Genomic DNA, 26827 nt, shown 5'->3' on the forward strand with positions numbered 1-26827 from the left:
AAAAAAAATCACTGGCTAACGATTTTTTTAAATTTTGGATAGCCGACTAAAATGAGTTTTGAATTAAGGATGATATTTTCACTTACATTATTATAAAAATAATTATTATTGAAAAATAAAGTTTTAAAAACTAAAATTTTAAAATAAAATATTTTTGAATAATATCAACACACCAAATAAGAGTTGAAGCAGTAGTAAAAGTATCAAGTCGTATCCAAAGAGTCCTTCATAGTTTCAACCTTTGATTGTTTTTCCATAAATATGAGTTATTATTTTGCTTCCTGAATATTTTTTGGATCCAATGACACCAGCGAAAATGGTACCAAAAAATAAATAAATTGAATTATAACTAGGAGATTTGAGAAATGTTTAATCATTTTTATGTAGTGTTTCTTAATTAATATCCAATGATTATTTATATTTATCGAGAAAGTTTAAATATTAAGATTATTTACATATAATTCAAATAACTCAAATATTTAACATGGTTAGTGTCCGCGCATCCGCGCGGGGTGCTAATACTAGTTATATCTAACACAAACAGGCAAAGTAAATTCTCTGATTAATTGGTGAAATTCTTCCCTATTGTGATTTATGCCTTTGTCTCTAAGTAAAGTTTTTTTCTTTTTCATATCTACTACACTACTAGAGAGTCATATAGACAAAGATAATATGACCAAAAAAAATAAAATATAGACAAAGATAATAGACAGTAATTCATAAGCTGTACGCATTTTATTCCTTTATTTTTGTGGATGGTTCAACTTAGCTCCATTTTTCAAGAAATTTCCTACAACAAGTTTTTAAATAAGTTTTTTTGGTAACTTATAAACACAGCAAGTTTGTTAATTCGACAAGACTTGTATATCAAAGTTATACTTCAAGGTTCAAGGTTATTTTTGTTCAACTTCCTTGAATAAGGACAAAATCTAAACGGCGGTGGAAATAATTCTATTTGTGCAAATCACCCTAGGTTTTGCCATACTTTTGGGACCACTATTAAAGTTATACCATGCTAGTTTCAGAAAGTAAATCTTGAATTTTTGTATCTTTCAAATTCAACTTCGGGAATTCGAATCAAGTAGTTCAATATCTTCAATGCAATTTCAGAAATCAAATCTAAGATTCCTCTATATTTCAAATGCAACTTTAAAAATCAAATCTAAGATTCCTCTATCTTTCAAATGCAACTTTAGAAATTCAAATATTAAGTAATTCAATCTCTTTAATATAATTTCAGATTTTAAATCTTAAGTTCTAAAACATGAACTTATTCTTCGAATTTCAACAATCCAACATCAAAATCTACTCCAAATGAGCTCAAATATAAAACATAACTTTCAAATATTATAAAGACTAAACATTGTTTGTACCACTTGAAGACATACTATCTAATATCCTTGAAAAGCATTGCCAAACATAGCTACATGAACACAACAAAGGTTCAACACCACGAAAGCATGTCCTTGACAAACAAGGAAGCTGGAAACATAAAAATAAATTAACTTTTCCAAAAGTTTAAAGTCACCGCCGGCTATCGGCTGTCGCCCACAAACTTTATGATTAAATATATACATAACTATTCCCAGAGAACCAAATTCCAAGGAAAGTCTAGGTTGAGCAGCAAGCAACATCATCATAATGAATGGGAAAATAATTTTTACCATGATACTACACCACGGGGAAAGTATTTGCAATATTCTCAAACTGTGCTCATATTGAAATAATTAGCAACTACCTGAAATCAGCTATTTCAAGCATCACAAAACAATCTTACAGCAAAATATTCTAAATCTTCATTATCTCGAGTTAAGTCAACCGATGAGGAAGGATAGAAAGCCATGTGTTTTGAAATACTGTCTGAGCCTCTTGGTTTCCTTCATCAATTCTTGATATCAAGCCTAGCCTCATCAAACAAGAATATTCTCCAGTCAGCCACTGGATAAGTTTCTCACTTTTCTCTTCCAAATCTTAATGGAATAATTGCACTCGGGAAAAAATTGAACGACGAGAATTGATGCATTGATATCAAGGTAAATTCTTGAAAAGAGTTTATAGAATCCGCATCAAATAAAAAGCAAGAACTAGTGCACTTAGCCGAAGCACATTCTTAGATGCATCCTGCAATTTTTTGGACAAAACATTATCACAAACAATAAAAAGTGATTTTGATACTCTCACAGAAAATAAGCACTCTACATGTGCCAGTAGTTTAATGTTATTTTACTTTTTCAAGAGTCTGTGTTTCTCTTATGCTAATTATAGATATAATATCTACTAAGGTCAGATAAATGCAGTAACATTTCCCATTCCACTACTCGACTTTTAAATAGCGCTCGAAGAGATGCCATTAGTAGATTCTTAGGTTGGATTTTCGCTCATCTTTCTGAGCGATGGTAAGTATCTGTCTACTGATGTTTTTCTCACTTGGATACTTTTCTAACATTACATTTAACATTTATATAATTCTAAGAGCAAGCTTCCCTTTTAACTTCTTCTTTGATTAGTCTGGACATAGCATTCAGCTGTATAAGTCCCAACCTTTAATTTTTTTGCAATAGAATTGATGCTACAAAAAAAAAATAGTAAAATCAGGGCCTGCACAGAACAATATAAGCACATAAAAGAAACAAAAAGAGGGTAAGCGTAGAAAAGGAAGGATTGAACTCTAAGCGAATGATGCAATATTAGAGACATTACTTGCCGTGGCTTTTTTCATTGTCTTCCTTTCCCCACACAGAAAAATTTAGATATCTTTTAAAACATAAATTGTTGAACATTCACTAAAATGATTTTTTTTCCCAACTAAAATGATTTAAGAGTTGCATTTTGTATGTTAGAGCATTCTCTGCATTATGATGTTATAATGAGATGTTCCTCATTGAGTTCTTGTACTAACACCAGAATAGAAAAAAAATGTTTCTTTGATCACATGATGTGATCTCAAACTCATAATGCACCAGTTATTCTGTTGTTATTCTTCCTTTTAATCAAGCTAATAAAGAGTTAATTTTTCACCCAAGTATAGAGTGTCGCATTGAGTTTCTTTTCCCTTCAAAGTTTTGAGTTAAATTATATAACTAAAACTATCTGCTCAAGACCAGAAAAGGTTAAAATGACAAAATCAGTTTATTCACTTTAAATACAACAACAACAACAACAACAACCCAGTATAATCCCACTAGTGGGGTCTGGGGAGGGTAGTTTGTACGCAGACCTTACCCCTACCCTAGGGTAGAGAGGCTGTTTCCGATAGACCCTCGGCTCCCTCCCTCCAAGAACTCCCCACCTTGCTCTTGGGGTGACTCGAACTCACAACCTCTTGGTTGGAAGTGGAGGGTGCTCACCACAAGACGAACATATTTCACTAAGCAAGTGAACTTTGTAATACTGCTTTCTGTCTAAGATAAAAAATATAACACCCAAAAAGTAGTTGAAGCATTTCCATTCGCAAAAGCAAAATCATTATAAAAGAGAAATTAACAATGCAATATTTATTGAGAATAGAGGGAGAGGAAAGGTTCTATTGGTAGACTTACATGACAAATGCCATTCACAATCATAAACATGCCGATGGAAAAAAATACCAGAATATGTATTGCAGCCTCGGTAGGAACGCTGGTATCATCCACTGTCCAAAATAAGAACATCCAAATATGTGAATAAGAAGCAATAAAATGCGTCACTCAAAAGTATGGTTACAGCAGCCCCTAATTCAATCAACATTACAAGGTAAAAGAACCTTATGAATGTATATGATGATATAAATTAATAAAACGACGTACGATACTTTTCAATAAATTTTTTAGGTAATAAAAATCTAGTCAAACCGGCTTGTAAACAAGAAGAGTTTTATAGAAAGATGGTCAGGCAGCTTAGATCATGGAAACGAAATATCAATTGCCAATATGATTAGTACAAGAATATTGACTTGCTTTTCTTTCCTTTTTGCCAATTAGTGAGCAGCTGAAGTTTTCACTTAATAAATTTACCCTCTCTCCTCTTCTTCCTGCTCCAGTGAAAAGCAGAAGAAGATAAGCAGGAATAAGTGGGTCAATACTTTAACCTAGTTTTTAAAAATAAATGACTGAGGTGCTACAATAATCACGCAAAATTTTGCACATATAAGATCCACACCTATTATACTCTATGAATATACTTGACTGTTAGTCTATCATGTTAATCAACACTATGACTGCTCATCTGCTTTCTGAGCTTCATATATCTAGAATTACTATTGTATAAACAAAATTAGACAATGACCGAGCTTACCAACAATGTTAAGTGCTCGAAGGACCTAATAGAAAAGGCATACCTCCAAAGTCCAATAAGAATCAATCTTCAGAACATGAGTCATAGGAGCACATTAATCCAGAAAATATAGACAAATCAACGGAATAACTCTAGTTCAGTGCTTTTTCAATCAACTCACAGAAATAGGAAAGAAAATATCCCCTCAATTTTGTTCCAAAATAAGCTCAAAAAAGAAAAAAGATCCAAACTTCTCAAATGCCGTAACATTAGACAGATGCTGTAAAGTTATGTTAGAAGATCATCCTCTGTTTTGATATCTTTCTTTCAGTCTACTGGCAGTTAAAAAATAAGCTTTGCTTTACTGTACAACAGTGATACGTACTACACAGAACGCAGAGCCAAGAACCAATATGACGTTATCTGAAAATTTAAAACACCTAGACTGATATCCATTAACATTATAGGGATGATTAAGGCTGAGATTTTACTTTATTTGAAGAACAGACTGAAACCTTCAAAAAACATGAAGAAATTCAATTACCTGCAAACACATGCATCAAATCTTAGAAGTTGCACCAAATTACATCCATATGGTCTTAGAGGAAAAATGAAAAATCAAGTAAGAAACAAATGGAGACAGATTCAAATAGAGAAGGCAAAGAAAAAATGAAGAGAGAAAGTTGGATAAATACATAAATTTAAACCATATGAAGAAAATGTTATGAGACATCTGAATCTGAAAATTGAAAAAAGAATAAGAGAAGCAAATTACACACAATAATAAAACAAAAGGAAACCAGAAGATTAAAAACCAAGAAAATAAGAAACTGAGCAAAAACAGATGAGGAAGAAGAACATCGAAAATAGCAGCAGAGAGAGTGAGAAATGAAACCAAGTCTTTGTTCACGAAAGTGCTATGAAAAGGCAAAAGATCGTTTGAGAAGTAAAGTGACGCGGGTATCGCTACAATTGTACACGTTACCATGTCTTGGAAAGTTAAGAGAGGCGGATTTACCATAATACCCATATTTAAAGTTAAATTAACAAGAGATACCCTTCGTCGTCCGAATGAAGTTGCACTTATTATATAGTTACTAGATAGATGATGCTGTCCGTGCTATGCACGGGCCCAATAGAGTCACTACAGGAATCCATGATAACATATCAAAGAAACACATGTGTTCTACTCTTGTTTACACTTTACGCCATAAACAAATAGACTTACATATCCTGATTGACGACTGTCATATCCTGTATTGCAACGACTTTGTACTACTGAAAAATGTTGGCTCCCTCGTATTTATGCTCAAGAATCAAAAGAAGTTACATTATAAAACATCGTCAACGAAAGAAGTTTCAGTCAAAATAGACATGTGCAATTGTTTTCAACAGATGTTGTCCAGTCTCTTTCACGCAATTTCCTTGAAGCATCATCTCTTGGGTTCTCTGATTCTTCAGTTTTGTCCTAACAAAGAGAATCACGTTAGAATTCACCAAGGTAGCTTATACAGAAATTATACAAGTCCAAATTAAATTCGAGTAACAATGCTGATAGCTACTATAGATCAGTAAGCCATAGTTGAAAAATTAACCACTAATCTTACTGCAATGCGATAAAAGCTGCAGACTATCTATTATGTTGCTCATTTACATGTCTAAATTTGAAATATGAGATATCACCAATATCCATAGCACATTAATAAATTGAATTTTTTATTTTCCTTTTATATTTTTATTAGTACAATAAACAAATGAAGGGGAACTACTACTATTTTTTACCTCTTCAGAGAGGGTAGATAGATGCCTACAATTGCAATAGATTCTAATTTCTTATGAAATAAGATGCAATCTAGGCAATTTATCCATCTAAATAGAACTGCCAAAGCAAGATTCTTTTTGGCATGATCCTCTTTATGTTTACTTCTTGAGTAATAATTTACTACCGGAGCCGTCTGTTTCTATATATCGCATTTCAATGCTACTCATGAGAATACAAAAGAACAAGGAACATATAAGCTTCCAACAATATATAACCTTGATAAGCACATCAGGAATAAATGAAATAAAATCATAATTAATTACTGGAACAGAGAAATCCAAATTAGGAGCACCAACGATACTTAGGACCCGTTTGACCATAGATTTTGCCAAAATAAACTTGGGTTTTATCTGGCAAACACATGTTTGGCCATAGATTTCGCCTATATTTTGGCCAAATCCCAAGTCCCAAAATAGCTGGTTTTGGGCCAAAATATCACTATTATATTTTTTAAAAATTATCCTAAACTTTTGTATTTTATAAAAGAGCCCACCATTTATTATTTTGTAACGATGTTGCTTCATCTTCTCGGTCATCTGATAGTGTATCATGTAGTTCATTATAAAAATGATAATTTTGTATCAAATTTATTTATGTTCAGGACTATGGTTTGCGATAATATAATGAATGTTATTGATAATGGTACTGTTGGGTATTTGTGATAGTTTTTAGAACTTGTGGGTATAAGTCATGTTTCATGTTTTTCCAAACCAAACTTCACCCAAAACAGATGTCCAAACACATTTTCATCTTCAAACCAAACTTCACCCAAATCAGATTTTTCAGAATAAATTTGGGAATTTATGGCCAAACGCTAGCTTAGATAAAGTTACCAAATGAAGAGATACAAGCCTGACTCGGACACCAACAACAAAATTGAAGAGGTGCCGAGTAATGAAATAATTTATAATTTTCAGAAAAGAAACTATCAGATATCTTAAGTTTTATTCCACAAATTAAGGCCAAAAATTCCTAAAGCATCTAGATGGTACAAGATACACCTAAATGCAGCAATAATAAAGCTATAAATGCCAGCACATAGATTTGCCGGAAGAATTGCATATATCATTCTCATCTTTGCAATTGTTAAAATAAATTATTGTGGTCCTAAATGTAGCACATAAAGGCAGCAGTGTAGACATCTAATCAACAAATGTGAGAATGAGAAGTTGTTCTATTTACGTGCTGTGTATTTGTTGATGTTTGGTCAATTCATTGGATGACAATAGCTGATGTATTATGCAGCAACTCATGATGGATCAACTCTGAGGCACGAAAAGTAAGAGTTGACATGTCCATATAAATGACTAAAGTTGAGTCTTTCTCAGCTGCATTCTCCACACAAAAGTGAGTTTCTTCTGTTTAAATGTCCTATGAGAAAGCTAACACTATCAGCAAAACATGATGATGATGGGTTAATGAATCCCAGTAGTATTGATATCCCATAAACTATAGGTACCAAAAATGACCACAGTGAAGCCTAGAACAAGATGTATGCACGTAGAATCAAATTTTGCACTGAAAAGAAGGTACCATTTCTTCCAATTATGTCCTTTTCAAGATAGGATAAATCATAATTTTGAGCAATTAGGAATATGTAAAATTTTGGGAAGAAACTGATGTCCTTCTATTCTAGTACAATAAGTCTTCCTCTTCAAATGAGACTAAGATATAAATTTTAGGCATCTAAATTGAAAGGTTAACGTTAGGTAATCTCATTACTTAGGAGAAAATAGATCATTTGAGCAGAATAAGTCATTTCCTCTTCAATCGACGCTAAAATAGCATTGTTGAGATCTAAAGTGAAAGAAAATCTTAAATTGATAACTTATAGTTCCAAAAAATAAGACATTATTTCTTTAGTAGTTAAGAGAGCCTTGCTTTTGTTCCACACAATTAATGCTGCAGGAAATTGCTTTGTTCAAATGCCCGTCTTAATTAAAACTTACCTTAGTCATTGAAATACATATTTGGTGTAATCAAAATAAAATGGCAGACAACCAAATGACATATCCGAAGATAAATTTATAGTTTGCAATTTTATAACACATGGAAGTTCTTTGAGGGATTCGCCTACTTATCATTCCTAGAATTATGTGACATGAATCCTTACTTTATTGAGGCGAACATAGCAGAGCAACATTAAAACAAGATCGATAAGAGGTGGCTGGACTTAGCTGTTGCATTAGATAAAATAGGTGATAGAGTGCAAATATTTTTTACCATAACAGGAAGATTAATTTCTTGCCTCAGATAATCACCATTTTTCTCAATTTCAATTGAACTTCTAAACTGACCTAAAATTGTTAGATATGACTACTATAAATTCCAAGATAGCCCAGTAGATTCAAACATTAACCAATTGACAGGAACCTATTTTAAAATAGAGCTTTGTGAACTCTAACACCCACCTGAAAAAAAGAGAGACTAAAAAAAGCATGAACCTGAGTCCTCGGAAGAATATAGGAAGAAAATTAAAGGAGAATCACTATCTTTGTCAGATCAATAAAGCATTCCTATGAAAGTTGGACCGCAAAAGTTAAATAAAGATCTTAAGTTTCAACTTGAAAATTCCAAATCCAAGTAAAAATCTCAGCAAAGCTCGCAGCATTATCCAATTGAAGACAGTAAAGAGGGGAAACTACATTTGTATAACGACAGTAAAGAGGGAAAACTATATTTGTATAACAGAGACAAAGAATAAACTAAAGTTTGTTATAAATCAACAATTGGCATACCAACATAAAACAAACAAAAGGAAATCACCACATTTCACAGTTTTAGAATTCAGGATTTATAGTTGAAGGATTGAGACTTACATATTCAGGCATACTGTCAAATAATTTTGGCTACATTAAAGTTCTTCTCCTCCCCATTACTATTTTTGTCTTGATGGCACTTAGTGTTCCCTATACTGTAATAATGTGCGTATCCATGTAAAAAAATATCATAGACACGTGTGATCAAATAATCACATACATGCTAAGAGTACAACACGAAAATATGACAACAACAACAACAACAACATACCCAGTATTATCCCACACCGTGAGATTTGGGGAGGATAGTGTGTACGCAGACCTTACCCCTACCTTGTGAGGATAGAGAGGCTGTTTCCAACATATCCTCGGCTCAGGCACGAAAATATGAATGAAAATAAAAAAAATCAGATCTGTGTCCATCAAATGTTCAAAATCATACAGAGCGAAATTAAAAGCCAAAAAAGGTGTAATAAGAGAGCAAAGCAGAAGCACATAGAGAACTTCAATAGCTAAATGAAAACAACTAAATCAGTAATCTCTGAGAAGAATGAAATCATAAATTTACAAGCTCATGGAAATCACTGGAACCAAACAGACCAAAGAGAGCAAGAGTACCTAGTAGAAACCTTCTTCAATAGAACTATACACTCGTAGAATACCATCTGACTCAACCAAAATAAAAAATAATAATGTAACCCAAACATGCACATACATAAGTATTTCCAAACATGTGAAAATGAGAAACCCACTCAAACATGTATTTAAAAATTAAAACATACCCACTCAAATTCACTACCGATAAGCTAGTATATCAACTAAAGAAAGAAGGGGAGACTTACCAAAAGTCAAAAATACCGCAGAAGCGAGACAAACTGGAAACAAAAGCGTGAAATATTGAAGTAAAATCAGAAATGAAGCCACATGAGCAAAGAAAATATTACAGGAAGGGCGGCTAAGAAAAACATAACAGTGAAATAAAAAAAGTGTGCGGAGAATTTGAGAGAGATAAGAACAGAAAAAGGATGGAGATGGCATACCGAGCTTCAGTTAATGGACAACCACAATCGGTTCATCATCGACAATAGTAGAGAACCACTTCAGAAAAATCTGTGTTTTTAGCCTCCATTGTTGCCTAGTGGAGAGAGTTTGGAGGAGAGTAGACATGGAAGAAGCTTTTGTCAAGGAATGGGTAAGAATGGGTAACAAATCTGTTTTGCAACAAAAGAAGAAGAAGGAATCCTAAACACAAAGAAAAATAAAGTAGCAGCAAAGAATAAGAGAAAAGTGCATTTATATGAAGTTACCCAAATAGGAGTATTAGGTATCAATTAAATTTTTTTAAGTGGGTACAAATCTAATAGGTGTGCGCCATATGAAAATTTTACGGTTTAGCTATAACCAATATTGGGCTTCATCGTGGGCCATACCAAGATAAAGGATCCACAAACAATCCAATTACCCGTGACGGCCCAAAACTCCCTCCCTTATTTGGTCGTTGAAGCAAAGACAATGGGAAGAAATTGCTAAATTGCTACAAGTATTTCTGGAATCAACATTTAATTTAACTGCTTGGTTTCAGTTCAGATTCATGGATTTGTAGTATTATTATGCCATAAACATGGGAATCTTGAAAGACAAGAAAAATGCTTCTCGTTTGTCTACTTCCCCTTGTGCTCAACTCAGAGAGGCTTACCATAATTGTTTCAACAGGTCAAAATTCAGACTTTATGATATAATCTTTACCCCTTTTTCCTAATTTTTATTGTGAGTCCAAAGAAAGAAAAAAGTTAGAAAGAGTTCCTTTAGATTCTTGAGTATGTGGATATAAGGATTTCACCTAAAACTTGGTTTTTTTTGTGTAGGTGGTATTCTGACAAATTCTTGAAGGGTGAGTGGGATAAAGAGGAGTGTGTTTTAGAATGGCAGAAATATAGAGATTGTTTATCTGTAAGCTCTTTCTTTGAATTCTAAGCTCAATTCAGTTTCTTTGTTTCTTATGTATATGTTTTTTTTTTCTTTTTGAACTTTTGCTTTTATTAATTTTTTTCAGCAGCATCTGGATGATAAGCATTTAAGTAGATTCTTGGAAGCTGATGGAATTGTGGGTGGTGCTCATCAAAATGATTCTAAGAGCTCCACTGGTGCTCCCAAGTAACAAGTGTAGCTTGAATAGACAATTCATAAGGTGAATTTTTTGTGGAGCTTAATTAAACTGTTTTGTAATTGTATTTGATGCTAGACGAGGTGACACATAACTAATCGAGGAGAAGGTACTTGCATTTCACGTGATTGGAAGGCCTTCCTGTTATAGAGTTATTACATGTAAAAGTTCGAGTAGTACTAGGCAAGCAGCTGCATAGCACTGAAAGATTGTCTAGCAATTGCATTGCTCTACTGGATATTTCAACACTTGATTGAATTTTAAGCTAAGGATTATCAAAGACCTATGATCTTGGTTAATCACTCGTGTTTTGTGATGTGTAAAGTGTTCTCATTTGAAGTTGTTTTGACTATTATACCAGTTGGATATGATTCCACCAGAATCGTGTCTGATCTGAGAGGAAAAACGATAATCTTAAATGAAGATAGCTTGGATATTGAACATGAGATCTAGTATTTCTTGGTGATATTTAAAGGAGGGCAAATAGCTTGCATTTTTTGCAGTTTCTTTGTTAAGCTTTGTGTCTTACTGGAAAAGGAAAAGGGAGACTTGAAAATGATGTTTATTGTCTGTTGTTCATCCCACATTTGGCTGTCTACTTTCTTAGAAATGGAATGACATATCATGACTTGCTTTAGATTGTATGATCCTGTTGTGGTTAGTCTAAGATCCATATTATTTGGTTGGAACAGTTCCTGATTCCTTATGCTCTTTTTCCCTTAATTTGGTAATTTTCCTTTTACTCCACACCCTAATCCTTCTTTCCCAGGGGTAACAGTTGTGTGCCGCTTTATCTCCATTGTTGATTAACCATTAGGTGGAGGGCCTCCCTTCCTTCCTGATTCCAGTTCATATTACACTTGATGTGGGTAATGTTCCTTAGTCAAAAACCTTTCTCTGCACAGTTGCCTATAGTTGTGGGACACAGCATTTGATAATGGACAGAATCGGATACTTGGAGCCGAGAGGTAGGGATAAAATTTAGCTGGTATTCTATGATTACAATAGGTCTGTCCATAGTGTATGGGTCTTGAGTCAATGAGATACTGGTTTCAATCTGACGTTAGCCCTTTAGCAATAGTCCTCTCAGTAATCCTTGTTCTAATATTTACTCAGCTTATCTGTACAATCATTTTAATTCTTGAGTTTAGTAAATTTTTTAGGTAAACAGATTCTTGAGCTTAGTACTTGTTCAACGTAGTGCTGAATGATGTAGATGCAGTTTTTGTTAATGAGTTTGCACTGAAAATATTGTAGATTAGGCAACTAATTTAAGTTGCTGAAACTGAGGTAGATTTACCTTGCTGAATCTGCTTCAGGAATGCTAGAATTTGTAGGAATATGAATTTGAAAAGCAATGCTTTGCTCTCTTGGCTCACGTGCCCATTTGTCTTAGATTGGGAATGTCAGCTAGAGTCTTTTTTCTTTCTGCATTTCTTTTCCTTTCAGATGCCACTAAAACTTTTCTAAAAACGATTAATGGCTTTAGATATCATGCCCAATATTGTGGCAACCCTGGCTAATTACGAAAATGTAATCTGTGAACTGTAAACTTCAGGAGAGTTAATGAGATTCTAATTTTGATAGCAAAGACAACGCCAGTGAGAATGTACCTGTCCTATCTTCTTCTTCTTTTTTATAATTTTTTATAATTTTTTTTTAATCTAGTATTATTGATATGGTGGGACAAACCCTGTGTACGAGAAGAGTACCAAAATGTAGAGAACCTACATGAAAATATGGTTCTTTACCTGATCATCTATACCCACAGGGACTTCGTGGGTGCTCCAAAACTCGAGCGATAATAGGAATCAAGTCCTAAGCTGTACAAAGTCATGTTCCTCCCCTTCAAAGGTCTCTTGTTCCTCTCCCTGTATCCACTTTCCGCTGCAAACAGTCTTCTCTCCTCTTCTATGTTTTTTCTTCTGGGCTCTCGGATAGTTTCTTACTGAATCTGTTCTAATCTTGATCCAGTTAGTTTTGCTATCATAAAGAACTGAGGATAGTTTATTTGTACGAAAGGATTAAAATGAAGTTTGTTTTTCTTCAATCTTTTGAAATGGGATCTTTTTGGCTCTTTTTCTTGATTTTCCGTGGTGGTGGTCGGGGGCTAATTGAGTTCTACTATTGTTGAGTGACCTGAGTCTGTCGTTTAGGTTTCAAAAGTTCTGTTTTTTCTTTGGTGTAATTGGATTTAGTATTGAGAATATGTTTCAATTGCAATTCCCTAGGATGAGTTTAGTTTTTTCTTTGAGGATTTTCTCTTCCTCATTTTTATTTTTATCTTATTTTCTTTTGTACATTTGGTTCTGATGTGTTAAAACTCATACACCAAAAGGAAGGATCAAATTACAATTCAACAACTTTTATCCAAAAGCTATTCAAAAACTAGTCATTCATAAGTGTTGTTATGATTAACTTCTTCATCTTTGTATTTGCTGAAGCCCATTTTTAGACTGTTATGTTTTATATTGCTCATGTCGTCAATGTTGTTGTGCTTAGTGCATATTCAAGAGGAAATACGAAACTATTCATTCTTCTCCAATTTGTAGTAGTCAAACAGTTCAGCAATTGCAATGAAAGATGTTCTCCAGTAGGTAGTCCACTTAAGTTGGTCCCATTATTGGTTTTATGGAAGTTATGTTCTGATCCATTTTCTGAAGCCACTCTTCGCTGAAAAGGAATATATTTCATTAATGGAAATCTAAGTAACGATGATATTATGGTAAGTTGAAATCCATTAATAATCAACAATAACATCAACAAGTGGTCTGGAGAGGGTAGTGTATACGTAAACCTTACCCCTACCTTGTGCAAAAGGCTGTTTGCTATAGACCCTCGGCTCCAATAATCATGTTTTTTATGAAAATATTCAAACTTGCAAACCATATCATTCTATTGTTAATATATTGATCAAGCTTTATATAATTCTCCTTGTCTAAAGTCTAAGAAAAAGTTGGAAGACGTAGGAAGCTCGAAACGACCCATTGTCAAATGCTCGAGAGACGGACATCACTCTAGCATTCCATTGCTAATTTCATTACAACCATCTATAGAAACCAATTGGAGAGAAGTCAGACGACATTGTCCCCTGGGAACAGGAATTTAACCTCAATACTAAAAAATGCAGGTCTAATTTATTCCACCATACCGAATCCTCTAATAAAGCAATTACTTTAGGCCCCAAAAATTATTATTTGTGGATTTTATTATATATATATATACACACACACACATATATATATATATATATATATATATATATATATATATTCTTTTTTAAATAAAGAGAGAAGACTGCCTACTTTGTAATTAGTGGTGACTAAAAACAAATTCTAAGAAAAAAGAGGCATGGGAATTTTAAAAAAAAAATTGTCTTAACCTTAAATGTTTCTTAAAACGTAAGAATCAATTTGATAATAACGGTTAAACTTATTTTCAGAATTAAATTTTTTGAGAGAAATTGTACATGTTGAATAAAATTGCAATTATGATCATCCATTAAAAACTTGAATATTTATTGTATCATTTGGCCGTTTTATTTAGTACAAAACTATTTTCTTGTATGATGGCATTAGAAATGCAATAAAAATTTAATTCAATTTCTCAAGTTACAGTTAATTTTTAATTCTCCGACATAGGCGGTAGGACTATTATTTATCATAAGAAGTAGTACCATCTTGCTAAAACGTAACAATTAATTTTTAACACTAACTATTTTCTTGTGATAATATTAGTAGTACAATAAATTCTCTTTCCAACTCTCCAAGTTGTTAAAACGGTGGAAAATTCTTTAAATTTAATAAAAGGTCATTCTGCCTTTAACGATCACTTTAGGTAAGTTGTACATACCATTTCACAAGTCTTTTTAACTAATACAATACTTTCATTATTTTGTAGAATGACTTAAGAATGCATAAAATCTTATTTCTAAGTTTTCAAGTTTTTTAACTTCAAATTTTCAAATTACAATTAACTTTTGGTTCTCCGGGAGATGCCCTTTTTAACCACTAGAAAACTTTCACCTCTGTCAAAAAGTTTAAATTGGGAGTATTAAAAGCTAGTTATTTTCTTTTATTCATTTTTTGGCCTTTTCAATTAATAATAAATTTTTCATTATTTTCGCGATATTAAGAATGTAATAAATTTCCTTTTCAAGTTGTCAATGTTTTATCTCAATTTTTTAAGTTTTTAATAGTAGAAATATTTTAGAACTTTAAATCTTACTACTTAAACTTTTACATTAGTAAATAATTTTTTTACAACAAGATCCAAGTTAATAATGTATTATACGTACATGACTTGTCATGACCCAAAATCCACTAAACGTCGTGATGACGCCTAACGCCGCCGTCAGGCAAACCAACGGTGATTGATCTCCTTTTATTACTTTCGAAATCATAATCTTCATTAATTAAATAGTATAAAATAGAAATTATAGGGTAAGATGATAATAATTACGTGAGCCACAATAACGAAAAATCAGTAGGAATCCTCAAAATCCGGTGTCACAAGTGCATGCGCATTAACTACGAAATATAATAAAATACAACATCTGTCTGGAATACAAGCTAGACAAAATAATATAAATAACTCTGATGGAGACCCTGTATGCTGCGGATCGTAACATGGAATGCAGTTCTCCGCAAAGTCCCCGCAAATGTCGCGCCTCAACGCCTGGAGGACCACCAGTATATATACTTGCTGAATAAGTGCAACACGAGTACGTAAATCAACGCGTACCCAGTAAGTGTCACGACCCAAACTCCCTTTGTATAACGTCGTGACGACACCCAATCTTTTTACGACTAGGTAAGCCTAACAAATTGCGAAAAATAACAAAACGAAAGTAAAACTTGGCAACTAACAACAATGGATAACTGAATAATTAGTAACAATGCCGCTCGACATGTACAATAACCAATACTCTATAAATACACAGTCTTCCCATAACCCGGAACATCGTAAGTCACAAGCTACAAAAGGAAAATAGCATCTTTATACACCAGAGTCTAATAATAAAAGAAGTACGGAAGGTAAATGACATAGGGGAGAATATAGGGGGACTCCAAGGTCTGCAGACATGAGCAGATGTACCTTGAAGTCTCCAGAACAGCAGCAAATGCACAACTAATAGCGAGGCTGGTATGATGAACCTGGATCTGCACATGAAAACATGTGCAGAAGAGTAGCATGAGTACACCACAACGGTACCCAGTAAGTGCCAAGCCTAACCTCGGTCGAGTAGTGACGAGGTGAGGTCAGGCCCACTGGTAAATAATAAATAAGGCAGGAGAATATACAATATAATAAGAGACTAGAATTTAACATAAGAAAATACAAAAAGGCAACAATACAACATACAAGGGTAAGCAGCAGGGGATCTCCCGAGATACTGTCTCGTAGTCCCAAAATAAATATACAGGGAGAACTCTCGAGGTATCGCCTCGTAGTCTCAAAAGTGAATGTGCATAGAGGACTCCCGAGAAACCGCCTCGTAGTCTCAAAAATAAATATGCAGGGAGAACTACCGAGGAACCACCTCGTAGTCTCAAAAGTAAAACAAACATCTCAAACCGATAAATACAACAGTTAACAACAAGATTTCTATAGTTATACTGATAAAGAACAAGGAAAAGCAGGAAATCAACTAGGCATGCTTCACATAGTTCAAATAAGCAGTTAAAGCACGTAGACATGCGATATTAGACTAAATTGGATAACTACACATATTGGAATAGTTCAATTAAAAATGAAAATAAATTAATACTCATTTAAATGGTATAACTCAAATTAAAGTAAAAACAGGTTGCTACTCAGTAAAATAAATCAGGTTTTACAATAAATAGCTCGTGTACGTACTCGTCACCTCACGTACACGACGCTCACATATTACAACAGTACCAAATCCTAAGGGGATTTCCCTCACACAAGGTTAGGCAAGTCACTTACCTCGAACCAAGCTCAATCAACCGGTAACAATGCCTTTTCCATGAATATCCAACTCTGAATGGTCCAAAGCTAGCCAAAATCAATTACATACCATAAATACAACTATATGAAATTAATCTAGTTAATGAAATCAAAACTAAAGCAAGAAATTAGAAAATCGCCTCACAAAGTCAATGATGTGCCGTAGAATTTTGGCACTTTTGATACTAATTACCTAGACTTTAACTTGTCTTTAAAAGCATTTTTAGTTATTTATTATCAAGTTTTGGTGTTTTGCAGTGTACCAGACTTGAAGAACCAAGAACATGGAAAAGAAGACAAAAACCTACATAAGGGCAGAAATGCGGCAGGTCTGCGATCGCAGAAGTGTTGTGCGAGCCACAAACCAACCGCAGACTGAAGCAGGTGGTCCAACTCTTGAAGAGAGAAATATACGGTCCATTATGCGGTCGCATAATGCTTCTGCGGACCGCATAAGTGCAAATGAGATTCTGCGAGAGCCCTTTTTGCGACGCAATCTATGGTCGCATAATCAATATGCAGACCGCATAATGGATCTACGACGGGGAACTGGGCATGCAATTATGCAGCGACCTTGTAATTATGCGGCCCGCATACACGATCTACGACCCATTCTGCGGTCGCAGATGTGTTCTGCAGGGGCATTTTTGTCTAAATTTGAACCCGACTTTTGTCCCATTATAAATAGATTTACTAGGGTTTTTATGGGATATCTTGTCTGAAAAAGAGGCTACTTTTAGAGCATTGAATACACCATTGTTTTGGAAGCTTTTGAAGAAAGAATCTTGTATCTTTGTAAGTTTTATGACTTCATTTATTGATTTATTCTTGGATTCTAGTATGAGTAGCTAGTTTTAAATACTAAGGTTGTGGACCCTAAATTGGTGTAATGTTAATGGGTCTTTACCATTGAATAAAAAATATAATGGTTGGTTTATATTTATTCATTTCTTATTCTTCATTTATTGTTAGTGGTTGCAAACATTAACTAATTCCATTTCACTCTATCTTTACTTGGAAAAGTGGGTTAGGTTTTGGTAGAATTGAATATCAAAAACTCAAGGCTTTAAACCTTGTTTAATAGAATCGCCTAGGAATAAGTGGGTTATATTTGGCATAAATTGATTATTCTTAATTGCAACTCTTTTATATTTGGAAAAATCATAAAGAGAAAATACTACCCAACAATTGGGAAATATTGGGTAGTCACTTAGAAACCATTTGCATATCAAAGGATCTTCCATTAGAAATATATCATATTAACACCGATAGCATTACATTCCATTGATGGGGACACAACCCTGGTTTCCTTAATCAAATTAATTACATTCTCATAACAAAATAGTCTTCTCGATAGCTCATAATTATAACACTCTCTTTTAAGCTAGCAGAGTAGGATTACGACTTAAGTCAAGTTTCACACTATTCAAGTAACCTTTTCTCACCTATTTCTTGTGGGATTCGACCCCAACCTAGTTGGGTTATTATATTTGATATCGATCGCCTTACACCATTTATTTAGGTGTAATTTGAGCGTATCAAATTTTGGCGCCGTTGCCGGGAATACGGTTTTGAAATTACTATTTAGTGTGTGCTTTAATTAACGTCTTCTTCTACTCCATCACACTTTACTTGCTTTCCTTGGTGTTACTAGGTAAACATGGCCGAGTTAGAGGAAGAGAACCCTTTTGCGGATATAGATGACTATATTGAGGATACAAATGCCATTGTCCCTCCAATAGTTGATGCTGCCACCTTCAAGGTGGAACACAGTCTAGTCCTAATGCTCAAAGCAAAAGGGTTTTACAGGAATTCCACTGATGATGATTCGACACAACATCTCAAAAACTTCTTGGGTGTGTGTGCGATGCACAAGCAGAATCACGTTTCAGATGATGCCCTAAGGCTGAGGGTATTCAAGTACTCACTAACTGGAGAGGCAAGGAAATGGATCCAAAATCTACCACCTAATTCCATTCATACTTGGCCCAAACTCGTTCGAGCTTTCCTAGCTAAATGGTTCCCGCAAAGCAAGAAGTCATAGCACCGGGATAAAATTTTCTTCTTCAAGCAACTACCGGGAGAACATCTACATGAGGCATGGGATCGATTCAAGTTATATTTAGTGAGATCGCCGAATCATGGTTTTCTGGACAACATCTTGTTGGAGAAGTTTTACATGGGCTTGGATCCTTTGAATCAATCCATAGCCAAAAATGCAGCTGAAGGATCCTTTATGGATAAAACATTTGCAAGGGTCACATAAATTCTTAACAAGATGGCAAAACATAACCAAGCTTGGCACTCGGAAGACACTACGGATGGAATTGCATATGGTACTCCTTCCTTGAACAACATGATTAAGGAGAACCAAGAAAGAGATCAAGTAATTGCCGGGCTTGCTACCAACATCAATGTGTTGACCAAGATGTTTACTGAAATCCAAACAAAAAAAGTGAATGTTGTGGAAGATGTGCAACCCTTGTCAAACGAGGATTACGAGGAAACAAATTATGTCAACAACGCTCAAGGCGGTTATCAAAGACAATCCTACTAAGGTCCTGGGCAACAAAATCAATGGAGGTTTAACTTGCAAGGTCAAGGCCGTCAACAGTGGTGAAATGACCAAGGTAGTTCAAATCAAGGGAGTTGGTGTAACAACAACAACTTTTCAAATAGGAGTTCAAACCCCTATGTTCCACCAAAGGGGCAATATTTTAACTCTCCGCGTTGAAAGGAAAGTTCTTCAAGTGAGTCCAAGTTGGAGAACATGCTTGAAAGAGTATTGCAAAATCAAGAAAGATCAGACACTTCAATGAAGAACATGACTGAGCTTGTGGGTTTTCACACCGTATCCATACAAAAGTTAGAAATGCAAATGAGATATCTATCAAGAGAGAAAAATTCGAAGCAAAAGGGCACACTCCCAAGTGACACAATAGCAAATCCAAAAGGTAATGGGAATGGTCCGACTTCTCATTGTATGGCAATCACAACTCGAAGTGGGAAAATACTTCAAGGAGAGAATGAACAAGTGGTCGAAGTGGAAGATCCGAAACAAGAGGTTGAGGCACAATTTGAGGTGCCAATTGTTGTTGAAGCTGAAAGACTCCCAAAGGAGGTGAAAATTCAAGAAGTGAACCGTGAAGAGGTTAAGGAAAAGGTAAAGGAGGAACCAAAAGCTCTAGCACCAATTCCTAGACCTCCCCCTCTTTTCCCTCAAAGACTTGCTAGGAGGGTTGATGATAGCAAACTCGAGAAATTCTACGACATTCTCAAGCAATTATCGATGAACATTCCATTTGTGGAAGCATTTCAAGAGATGTCGGATTTTGCTAAGTACTTGAAGGACTTAATCACCAAGAATGAAGTGGTGAATGTGACTCACCGGGTTAGCTCCATCATTGTAACAACCACCGTTCAAAAGAAATAAGACCCAGGAGCTTTTACCATTCCATGAACTATCGAGTTGTGCGATTTTGCACGAGCTCTTTGTGATAATGAGGCTAGCATCAACTTAATGCCTCTTGCTATTTACAAGCAATAAGGGTTTGGTATGCCGAGGCCTATAAGTATGAGGTTGCAAATGGCCGACCGTTCAATAAAAAGACCGGTGGGAATTGTTGATGATGTTCTTGTGAAAGTGGGAAAGTTCCTCCTCCCTGCCGACTTTGTTATCCTTGATTGTGTTGTTGATAAATAAATTCTTATCATCTTGGGGAGACCATTCCTTGCTACCGGAAGAGCACTCATGGATTCGGAACGAAATGAGATCACGTTTCGAGTTAATGACGATGAGGTTACCTTTCAAGCGAGTAAGAGTATGAAATTTCACATGCATACGAAAGTATCTCAGTCATTGATATTGTTGATGAGGTAGAGGATGCAGTTGAGGTGAAGATGAAAAAAGAATGCCCGGGTGAGTCATTGGCGGCTATTTTGGTAAATTTTGATGGTGAAGACATGGAAGGATACGTGGAATTAGTAAATGCATTAGAAGGGCTTGGGTCCTATAGTTATGCACCAAAGAAACTTTCTCTTGACTTAGTTAATAGAGTCACTCCTCTCGCTAAGCCTTCAATCATCGAGCCACCACTACTTGAGCTCAAGCCACTTCCACCGCACTTAAGGTATAAATTTCTTGGCTCCAATGAAACTCTACCTGTGATCGTTTCTTCTTTGTTGAATGATGTGCAGGTTGAACATTTGTTGAATACCCTGAGGGAGCACAGACAGGCCATTAGGTGGACAATAGCGGACATACGAGAGATTCTCGCTAGTATTTGTGAGCATAAAATATAATTGGAGCAAGATATCAAACCTAGCGTGGAGCATCAGAGAAGGTTAAACCCTTCCATGCAGGAGGTGGTGAAGAAAGAAATCATAAAATGGTTAGATACCGGGGTAGTCTACCCCATTGCCGATAGCCCTTGGGTGAGTCCAGTGCAATGTGTGCCAAAGAAAAGAGGCATAACCGTGATTCAAAATGACAGAAATGAGCTTATCCCAACAAGGACGGTGATCGGGTGGAGAGTTTTTATAGACTACCAGAAGCTCAACAGTGCTACTTGCAAGGACCATTTCCCTATGCCTTTTATTGATCAAATGCTTGATAGGCGAAGGTCATTCTATTACTTCTTGGATGGTTATTCCGTCTATAACCAAATCAACATCGCCTTAGAAGATCAAGAAAAGACAATATTCACATGCCCGTATGGAACCTTTGCCTTTAGCCGTATGCCATTTGGGCTATGCAATGCCCCGATTGCCTTTCAACGGTGCATGATGTCAATCTTCTCAGACATGGTGGAGGATTTCTTAGAGGTGTTTATGGATGACTTCTCTGTAGTTGGTGACTCCTTTGAGAATTGCCTCGACAACCTTAGACAAGTGCTCAAAAGATGTGAGGAAACCAACCTTGTGCTAAATTGGGAAAAGTGCCATTTCATGGTGGACGAGGGCTTTATTTTGGGCCACAAAATTTCCAGGCAAGGCATAGAGCTAGATCGGGCAAAGATCGAAATCATTTCCAAGCTTCCTCCTCCCACTTCAGTAAAAGGTGTTCGAAGTTTTTTGGGGCATGCCGGTTTTTATAGACGTTTTATCCTTCTCAAAAATTACAAATCCCATGTGCAAGCTCCTTGAAAGAGATGCAAAGTTTGAATTCGATGAGAAATGTCTCAAAGCTTTTGAGGAATTGAAAGCAAAGCTCACCACAACACCTATTATTGTCACACCTGATTGGTCCCTTCCATTTGAACTCATGTGTGACGCCAGTGGTGTAGCTATTGGGGCGATATTTTGTCAACGATATAACAAGATCCTTCATCTTGTCTACTATGCTAGCAAGACACTCAATGACGCACAAATGTATTACACTGTGACTAAGCAAGAACTGCTTGCCATTGTCTATGCTTTTGAAAAATTCCGGGCCTATTTGTTGGGGTCCAAAGTGATAGTTTACACCGATCATGCTACTCTCCGCTATCTTATGGAGAAGAATGATGCTAAAACAAGATTTATTAGGTGAGTCCTTTTGTTGCAAGAGTTTGACTTTGTAGTCAAGGATCGGAAAGGGATAAAGAATAAAGTTGTAGATCACCTATCTAGGCTTGAAGAGGCAGGGAGACCAAAAGAAGATCTTGAAATTAATGATGCCTTTCCAGATGAACACATATTGGTATTGTCTAGCACCTTCACCCCTTGGTATTCCAACATCGCTAACTTCTTAGTTAGTGACCTTATTCCCGACGGATTGAAAACTTATCAAAAGAAAAAGTTCTTGCAGGAGTGTAGGCAATACTATTGGGAGGAACCCTTTCTGTTCCGTATTTGTGCCAACAACATCATTCGGCGTTGTGTTACGGAAGATGAGGTAATGCAGATTCTCAAGGCATGTCATGACTTCCCAGTTGGGGGCTATCATGTTGGAAACCGTACTACGACAAAAGTGCTTGAATGTGGCTACTATTGGCCATCGATCTAGCAAGACACAAATCAAATGGTCAAGGCATGCGATCAATGTCAAAGACAAGGGTCAATTTCTAGCAGACATGAGATGCCTATGAACTTTGTAATGGAGGTTGAGATCTTTGATGTGTGGGGGATAGACTTCATGGGTGGGTACGTTAGTGAGCTCTTATGTCATGACATATATCTTGGTAGATGTGAACTATGTCTCCAAATGGGACGAGGCAATCGCCTTGCTCAATAATGAGGCAAAGAGTGTGCCGCTTTCTTGAAGAAAAACATATTTATGCGGTTTGGTACCCCCAAGGCCATACTTAGTGATGGTGGTTCTCACTTTTGCAACAAGGCCTTCACCGGGCTGCTCGAAAAGTATGGAGTCAAGCACAAGGTGGCCACTCCTTATCATCCTCAGTCGAGCGGCCAGGTTGAAGTTTCCAATAGGGAGATCAAAAACATCCTAGTAAAAACTTTTAATGCAAACAAGACTGACTGGTCAAGGAAGCTAGATGATGCATTGTGGGCATATCGCACAACATTTAAGACTCCCATTGGCACCTCACCATACCGGTTGGTTTTTGGTAAGGCGTGTCACTTGCCAGTGGAGCTTGAACACAAAGCCATGTGGGCATTGAAAAAGTTGAATCTTGATTGGGCCAAAGCTGCTAACCTAAGAATGACACAACTCAATGAGATGGAATAATTCCGTCTCCATGCCTATGAGAGTGCAGCCATGTATAAGGAGAGAATGGAGTTTGTTCATGACAAGAATGGCTTTGCAGACCGCATAGTGGTCGCAGACACACTCCGAAGAAAATGCAATTTTGGTCTTCCAAAATGCGGTGGGATTTCTATTTCTGCAGCCCGCATAATAATTATGCGATAGCAAAATGCGTCGCGACGTGGATCTTAGCCAAGCCGTCACTAACTCGTCGCATAACACATATGCGACCGCATAATGTGTTATGCGATCCACTTTTCCACCGCAGAACTCCCAGGTATTAAACCCTAATCCCCTCCATATTTCAGTCGCACATCCTCAATCTCACTCACACACAAATACCGCACAATACAAACGAGATCAACAAAACAAAGAAGAACAAGAAAAGACCAAAAACATTGGCTTGACTACACAAAATCACAAAAAAATAAACGGAATTGCACAGAAAGAGGTCACCTGGTTCGTATATCAGAAAAAATTCTTCAACTACTCAAATATCTGGTATGTAAATGTTCCTCCCTCTCTTGCTTAATTACGTTGAAGAAGAACATGTGTTTGCATCTCTTTTACCCCTTCTTCTCAATCCCTTGCTGTGGGTATCCATGTGTGTATAATTAGTGTAAGAATCATTGTTTGGGGGGAAACTGATGCTGGGGGTAAACTGGGTTTCAAAAGTTTAATCTGCATAATAGGAGTAAAGAACAGGGTAGGAAATTTTTCCATGTCATAGGTGTGCAATGTCCAAATTTGGGTGTTAGAAGCTCTGTAAATTGAGTAGGTCAACCTTTTGATTAAGGATGATGATCTTTGCGATCTGCATAACTGGTTTGCGGTCCGCAGAGTCGTCGCATTTGGTGCCCTAGGTAGCCTGTTGAGAAGAACTTCTATGGTTGGGTTCGCGATCGCAGAATCATTTCGCGGACAACGAAAGTGCCACAGACCGAGGCAGATAATTTGCCTCATCGGGTGAGCAAAAATGCGACCACTATGCAGTCTCATAACTTGTTCTGTGGCCACTTTTGCGATCGTATTCCTTTTTTGGCTTCTAAGTGGTGTAATTTTGAGATGGGTTTGCGGTTCACAGAATTGTTATGCGATCGCATAACTCATCACCGTTGCTTATTTCTTCTTTTAAATTCTCTCAATATGTTTCCAATGCTATGTCAACTACTCACCCATTCATTCATTGACAGGAATGGCACCAAAGAAGTCTCTCGCATCGCGATCACCTCCCGCTCGAGGAAACAAACGGGCTGCTGCCCTGAGTGAACAATCTCAACAATCCAAACACCTAAGGCTTGAAACAGCCAGAAGCACATCTAAGCACTCCTCCCAGTCTGAAGAGGAGGAGGCACAGACTAATCTTATGCCATCCGTTGATCTCCATGATGAAACACGCCAGAAAAGTGGTGAAGATCTCCGGTTTGGGGTTCCCGGCTCTTGGAACATGTACAAAGATGGCTTAGCAAAGAGACAAATCATTTAAGAGAAGTAGCTAGTCCTGAAAGGTTTAAAAGAACATTACCCTCATGTGCTTGAAAATATTAAAAAGTGGCAATGGGAGTTATTAACTCAAGTCCCGGGGGAGTATAACGAGACGCTCGTTAGGGAATTCTATGCTGCTTATGCTGCCTCCAGGAACGTTGAGCAGAAGTGGAATCGTGTATTCTTACAGTCTGTCCAAGTTTGAGGGGTCCAATTACTCTGTGATGCCGTGTCACTCAACGACATATATTTTGAGGATTGGTCATCAGGCACGACTGAACATGATGCAAAACTTGACAATAAGGAATCCGAGCGTGCTTGGGTTGCGTCCGTCATAGACAAAGGAGCTTCCTCTTGGATAGCTCCGCACCAAAATATTCACAAAAGGTATTTCACTCAGGAAGGCCAGTATTGGCTCAGTTTTGTCTGCTCTCATCTAATGCCTACTAGAAATGAAACCGACATAAGCATCGAGAAGACAATCCTCATTGCATGCATCATGATGGGCATCAAAGTTAATGTGGAACAAATTATATTCCGGGAGACTGGAATCAGAGCGAATAAAAAATAAACATCACTCCCCTTCCCATGTTTGATCAGTGCTTTGTGCAAAGCTATGTAAGTGCCTCCCATACCCAATCATGACCGCATCAAAAAGGCTATTCAAGATATTGACATCACCCGAATCAATGATGCCGCAGAAAAGGTGATAGACAACCCACCAGAGACTTCACTCAATCCTCTATCAGACTCAGCAACACCTGCTTCTCCCTCAATGCCTGACACTCTTTCTACACCAGCCACCTCCTCATCCATTCCCAGACCTACCACTACACAACCACCTACTTCCCTGCCTGCTCTCTCGAAGCTTGGTCTACTGGCACAACATGCTAATGCCAAAGTAGACAGACTGACCAAAGAACTTCTAGCTCTCATCCTGAAAGCACTGCCCCTTATCCAAACCTCAGTGAGCGTTCTTCAGAAACAACATCAATCCTATAAAGACCAACTCAATCACTTTGAAGTGCGTCTAGAGAGGGTCGGGGGAGGCAAATCTTGGGATATGCCTCAACTCCAAAAGGATGTTGCCGAGTTGAAATCACAACTGCACAAGATGCAAAATTTGGAGTTTGATTTGACCTCCCTTCTTCCGAAGGAAGGGGAGCAGGGTACTGGTACCTCCTACATTCTGAGCCTGGACCTTGATTTCATGAACCTCATGACAGCTCTGGAGGCCCATGGTACTGAGGTTTCAAAAGATCCGGATTCCGTTGTGCCCATTGACACTCATTCAGAGGAGGAGTCCGGAGGGTCTGCGGGGGATACTGATGAGGGAGACACTGAGGAGGATGAGACTGATGAGGAGGCATTACTTGAGGAGAATGATGATCAACGGGACAGCAGATGCAAACAAATTGTTGTCTCTACAGATACACAAGGTGAGGATAAAGCAGATGTGCAGACAATAATTGCACATTCCATTGCAGACATGGTCGCCAAGGCCAATCCCTCGACCACACAGCCATCACTAGGTGAGGCCAGCAACTCCCAAGTCCCATACCCAGCTTCACAGCAGGTGGAGCTTCCTATTCTGGCCTCAGACACCACCACACAGTCCGAGGTTCCACTTGTTGCCTCTACAATGCCAGTATCTGACCCCACAACTACCCCGGATGTTCCAGCCC

General features: G+C 36.7%; 1 protein-coding gene and 3 long non-coding RNA genes across 5 annotated transcripts in view; 1 reads left to right on the forward strand and 3 right to left on the reverse strand.

The window, feature by feature from the left end:
• Positions 1-1616: 1616 nt before the first annotated feature.
• On the reverse strand, positions 1617-10141 carry LOC107819999 (uncharacterized). The gene is made up of 5 exons (XR_012705877.1): positions 9873-10141; positions 5480-5719; positions 4743-4795; positions 3540-3631; positions 1617-2569 (listed from the first exon to the last, which is right to left on the reverse strand). It is a non-coding gene; the product is annotated as an uncharacterized LOC107819999 (long non-coding RNA).
• LOC142177448 (uncharacterized) lies at positions 5722-9664 on the reverse strand. The gene is made up of 3 exons (XR_012705878.1): positions 9104-9664; positions 8893-8987; positions 5722-7444 (listed from the first exon to the last, which is right to left on the reverse strand). It is a non-coding gene; the product is annotated as an uncharacterized LOC142177448 (long non-coding RNA).
• Positions 10142-10309: 168 nt separating the features above from the next.
• Positions 10310-11276, forward strand: LOC107785037 (uncharacterized protein At4g33100-like). 2 transcript variants are annotated; one of them, XM_016606259.2, is made up of 3 exons: positions 10310-10545; positions 10698-10782; positions 10886-11276. In XM_016606259.2, exons 1-3 carry the CDS (start codon positions 10454-10456, stop codon positions 10988-10990), a joined length of 282 nt encoding a protein of 93 aa, XP_016461745.1. In that variant the 5' UTR covers positions 10310-10453; the 3' UTR covers positions 10991-11276. The 2 variants fall into 2 exon arrangements, with proteins under 2 accessions (XP_016461745.1, XP_016461752.1); XM_016606266.2 differs by having other exon boundaries at positions 10889-11276.
• A 4761-nt stretch (positions 11277-16037) lies between these two features.
• Positions 16038-26827, reverse strand: part of LOC142177449 (uncharacterized) — a 40639-nt gene continuing 29849 nt past the window's right edge. The window contains exons 2-3 of the long non-coding RNA XR_012705879.1: positions 16949-17017; positions 16038-16158 (exon numbers count right to left, since the gene is read on the reverse strand). This is a non-coding gene — a long non-coding RNA (uncharacterized LOC142177449). The remainder of the gene's footprint in view (positions 16159-16948; positions 17018-26827) is intronic.

The sequence above is a fragment of the Nicotiana tabacum genome, chromosome 23, assembly GCF_000715075.1.
Source record: "Nicotiana tabacum cultivar K326 chromosome 23, ASM71507v2, whole genome shotgun sequence".
Classification (NCBI taxonomy): domain Eukaryota; kingdom Viridiplantae; phylum Streptophyta; class Magnoliopsida; order Solanales; family Solanaceae; genus Nicotiana; species Nicotiana tabacum.

Bases quoted from the DNA above. Each gene is read 5' to 3' on its own strand.
- LOC107785037 (XM_016606259.2), top strand. From the start codon at position 10,454: ATGGGAATCTTGAAAGACAAGAAAAATGCTTCTCGTTTGTCTACTTCC. The intron at 10,546-10,697 runs GTCAAAATTCAG...TTTTTTGTGTAG, and splicing joins TACCATAATTGTTTCAACAG to GTGGTATTCTGACAAATTCT. The intron at 10,783-10,885 runs GTAAGCTCTTTC...AATTTTTTTCAG, and splicing joins AATATAGAGATTGTTTATCT to CAGCATCTGGATGATAAGCA.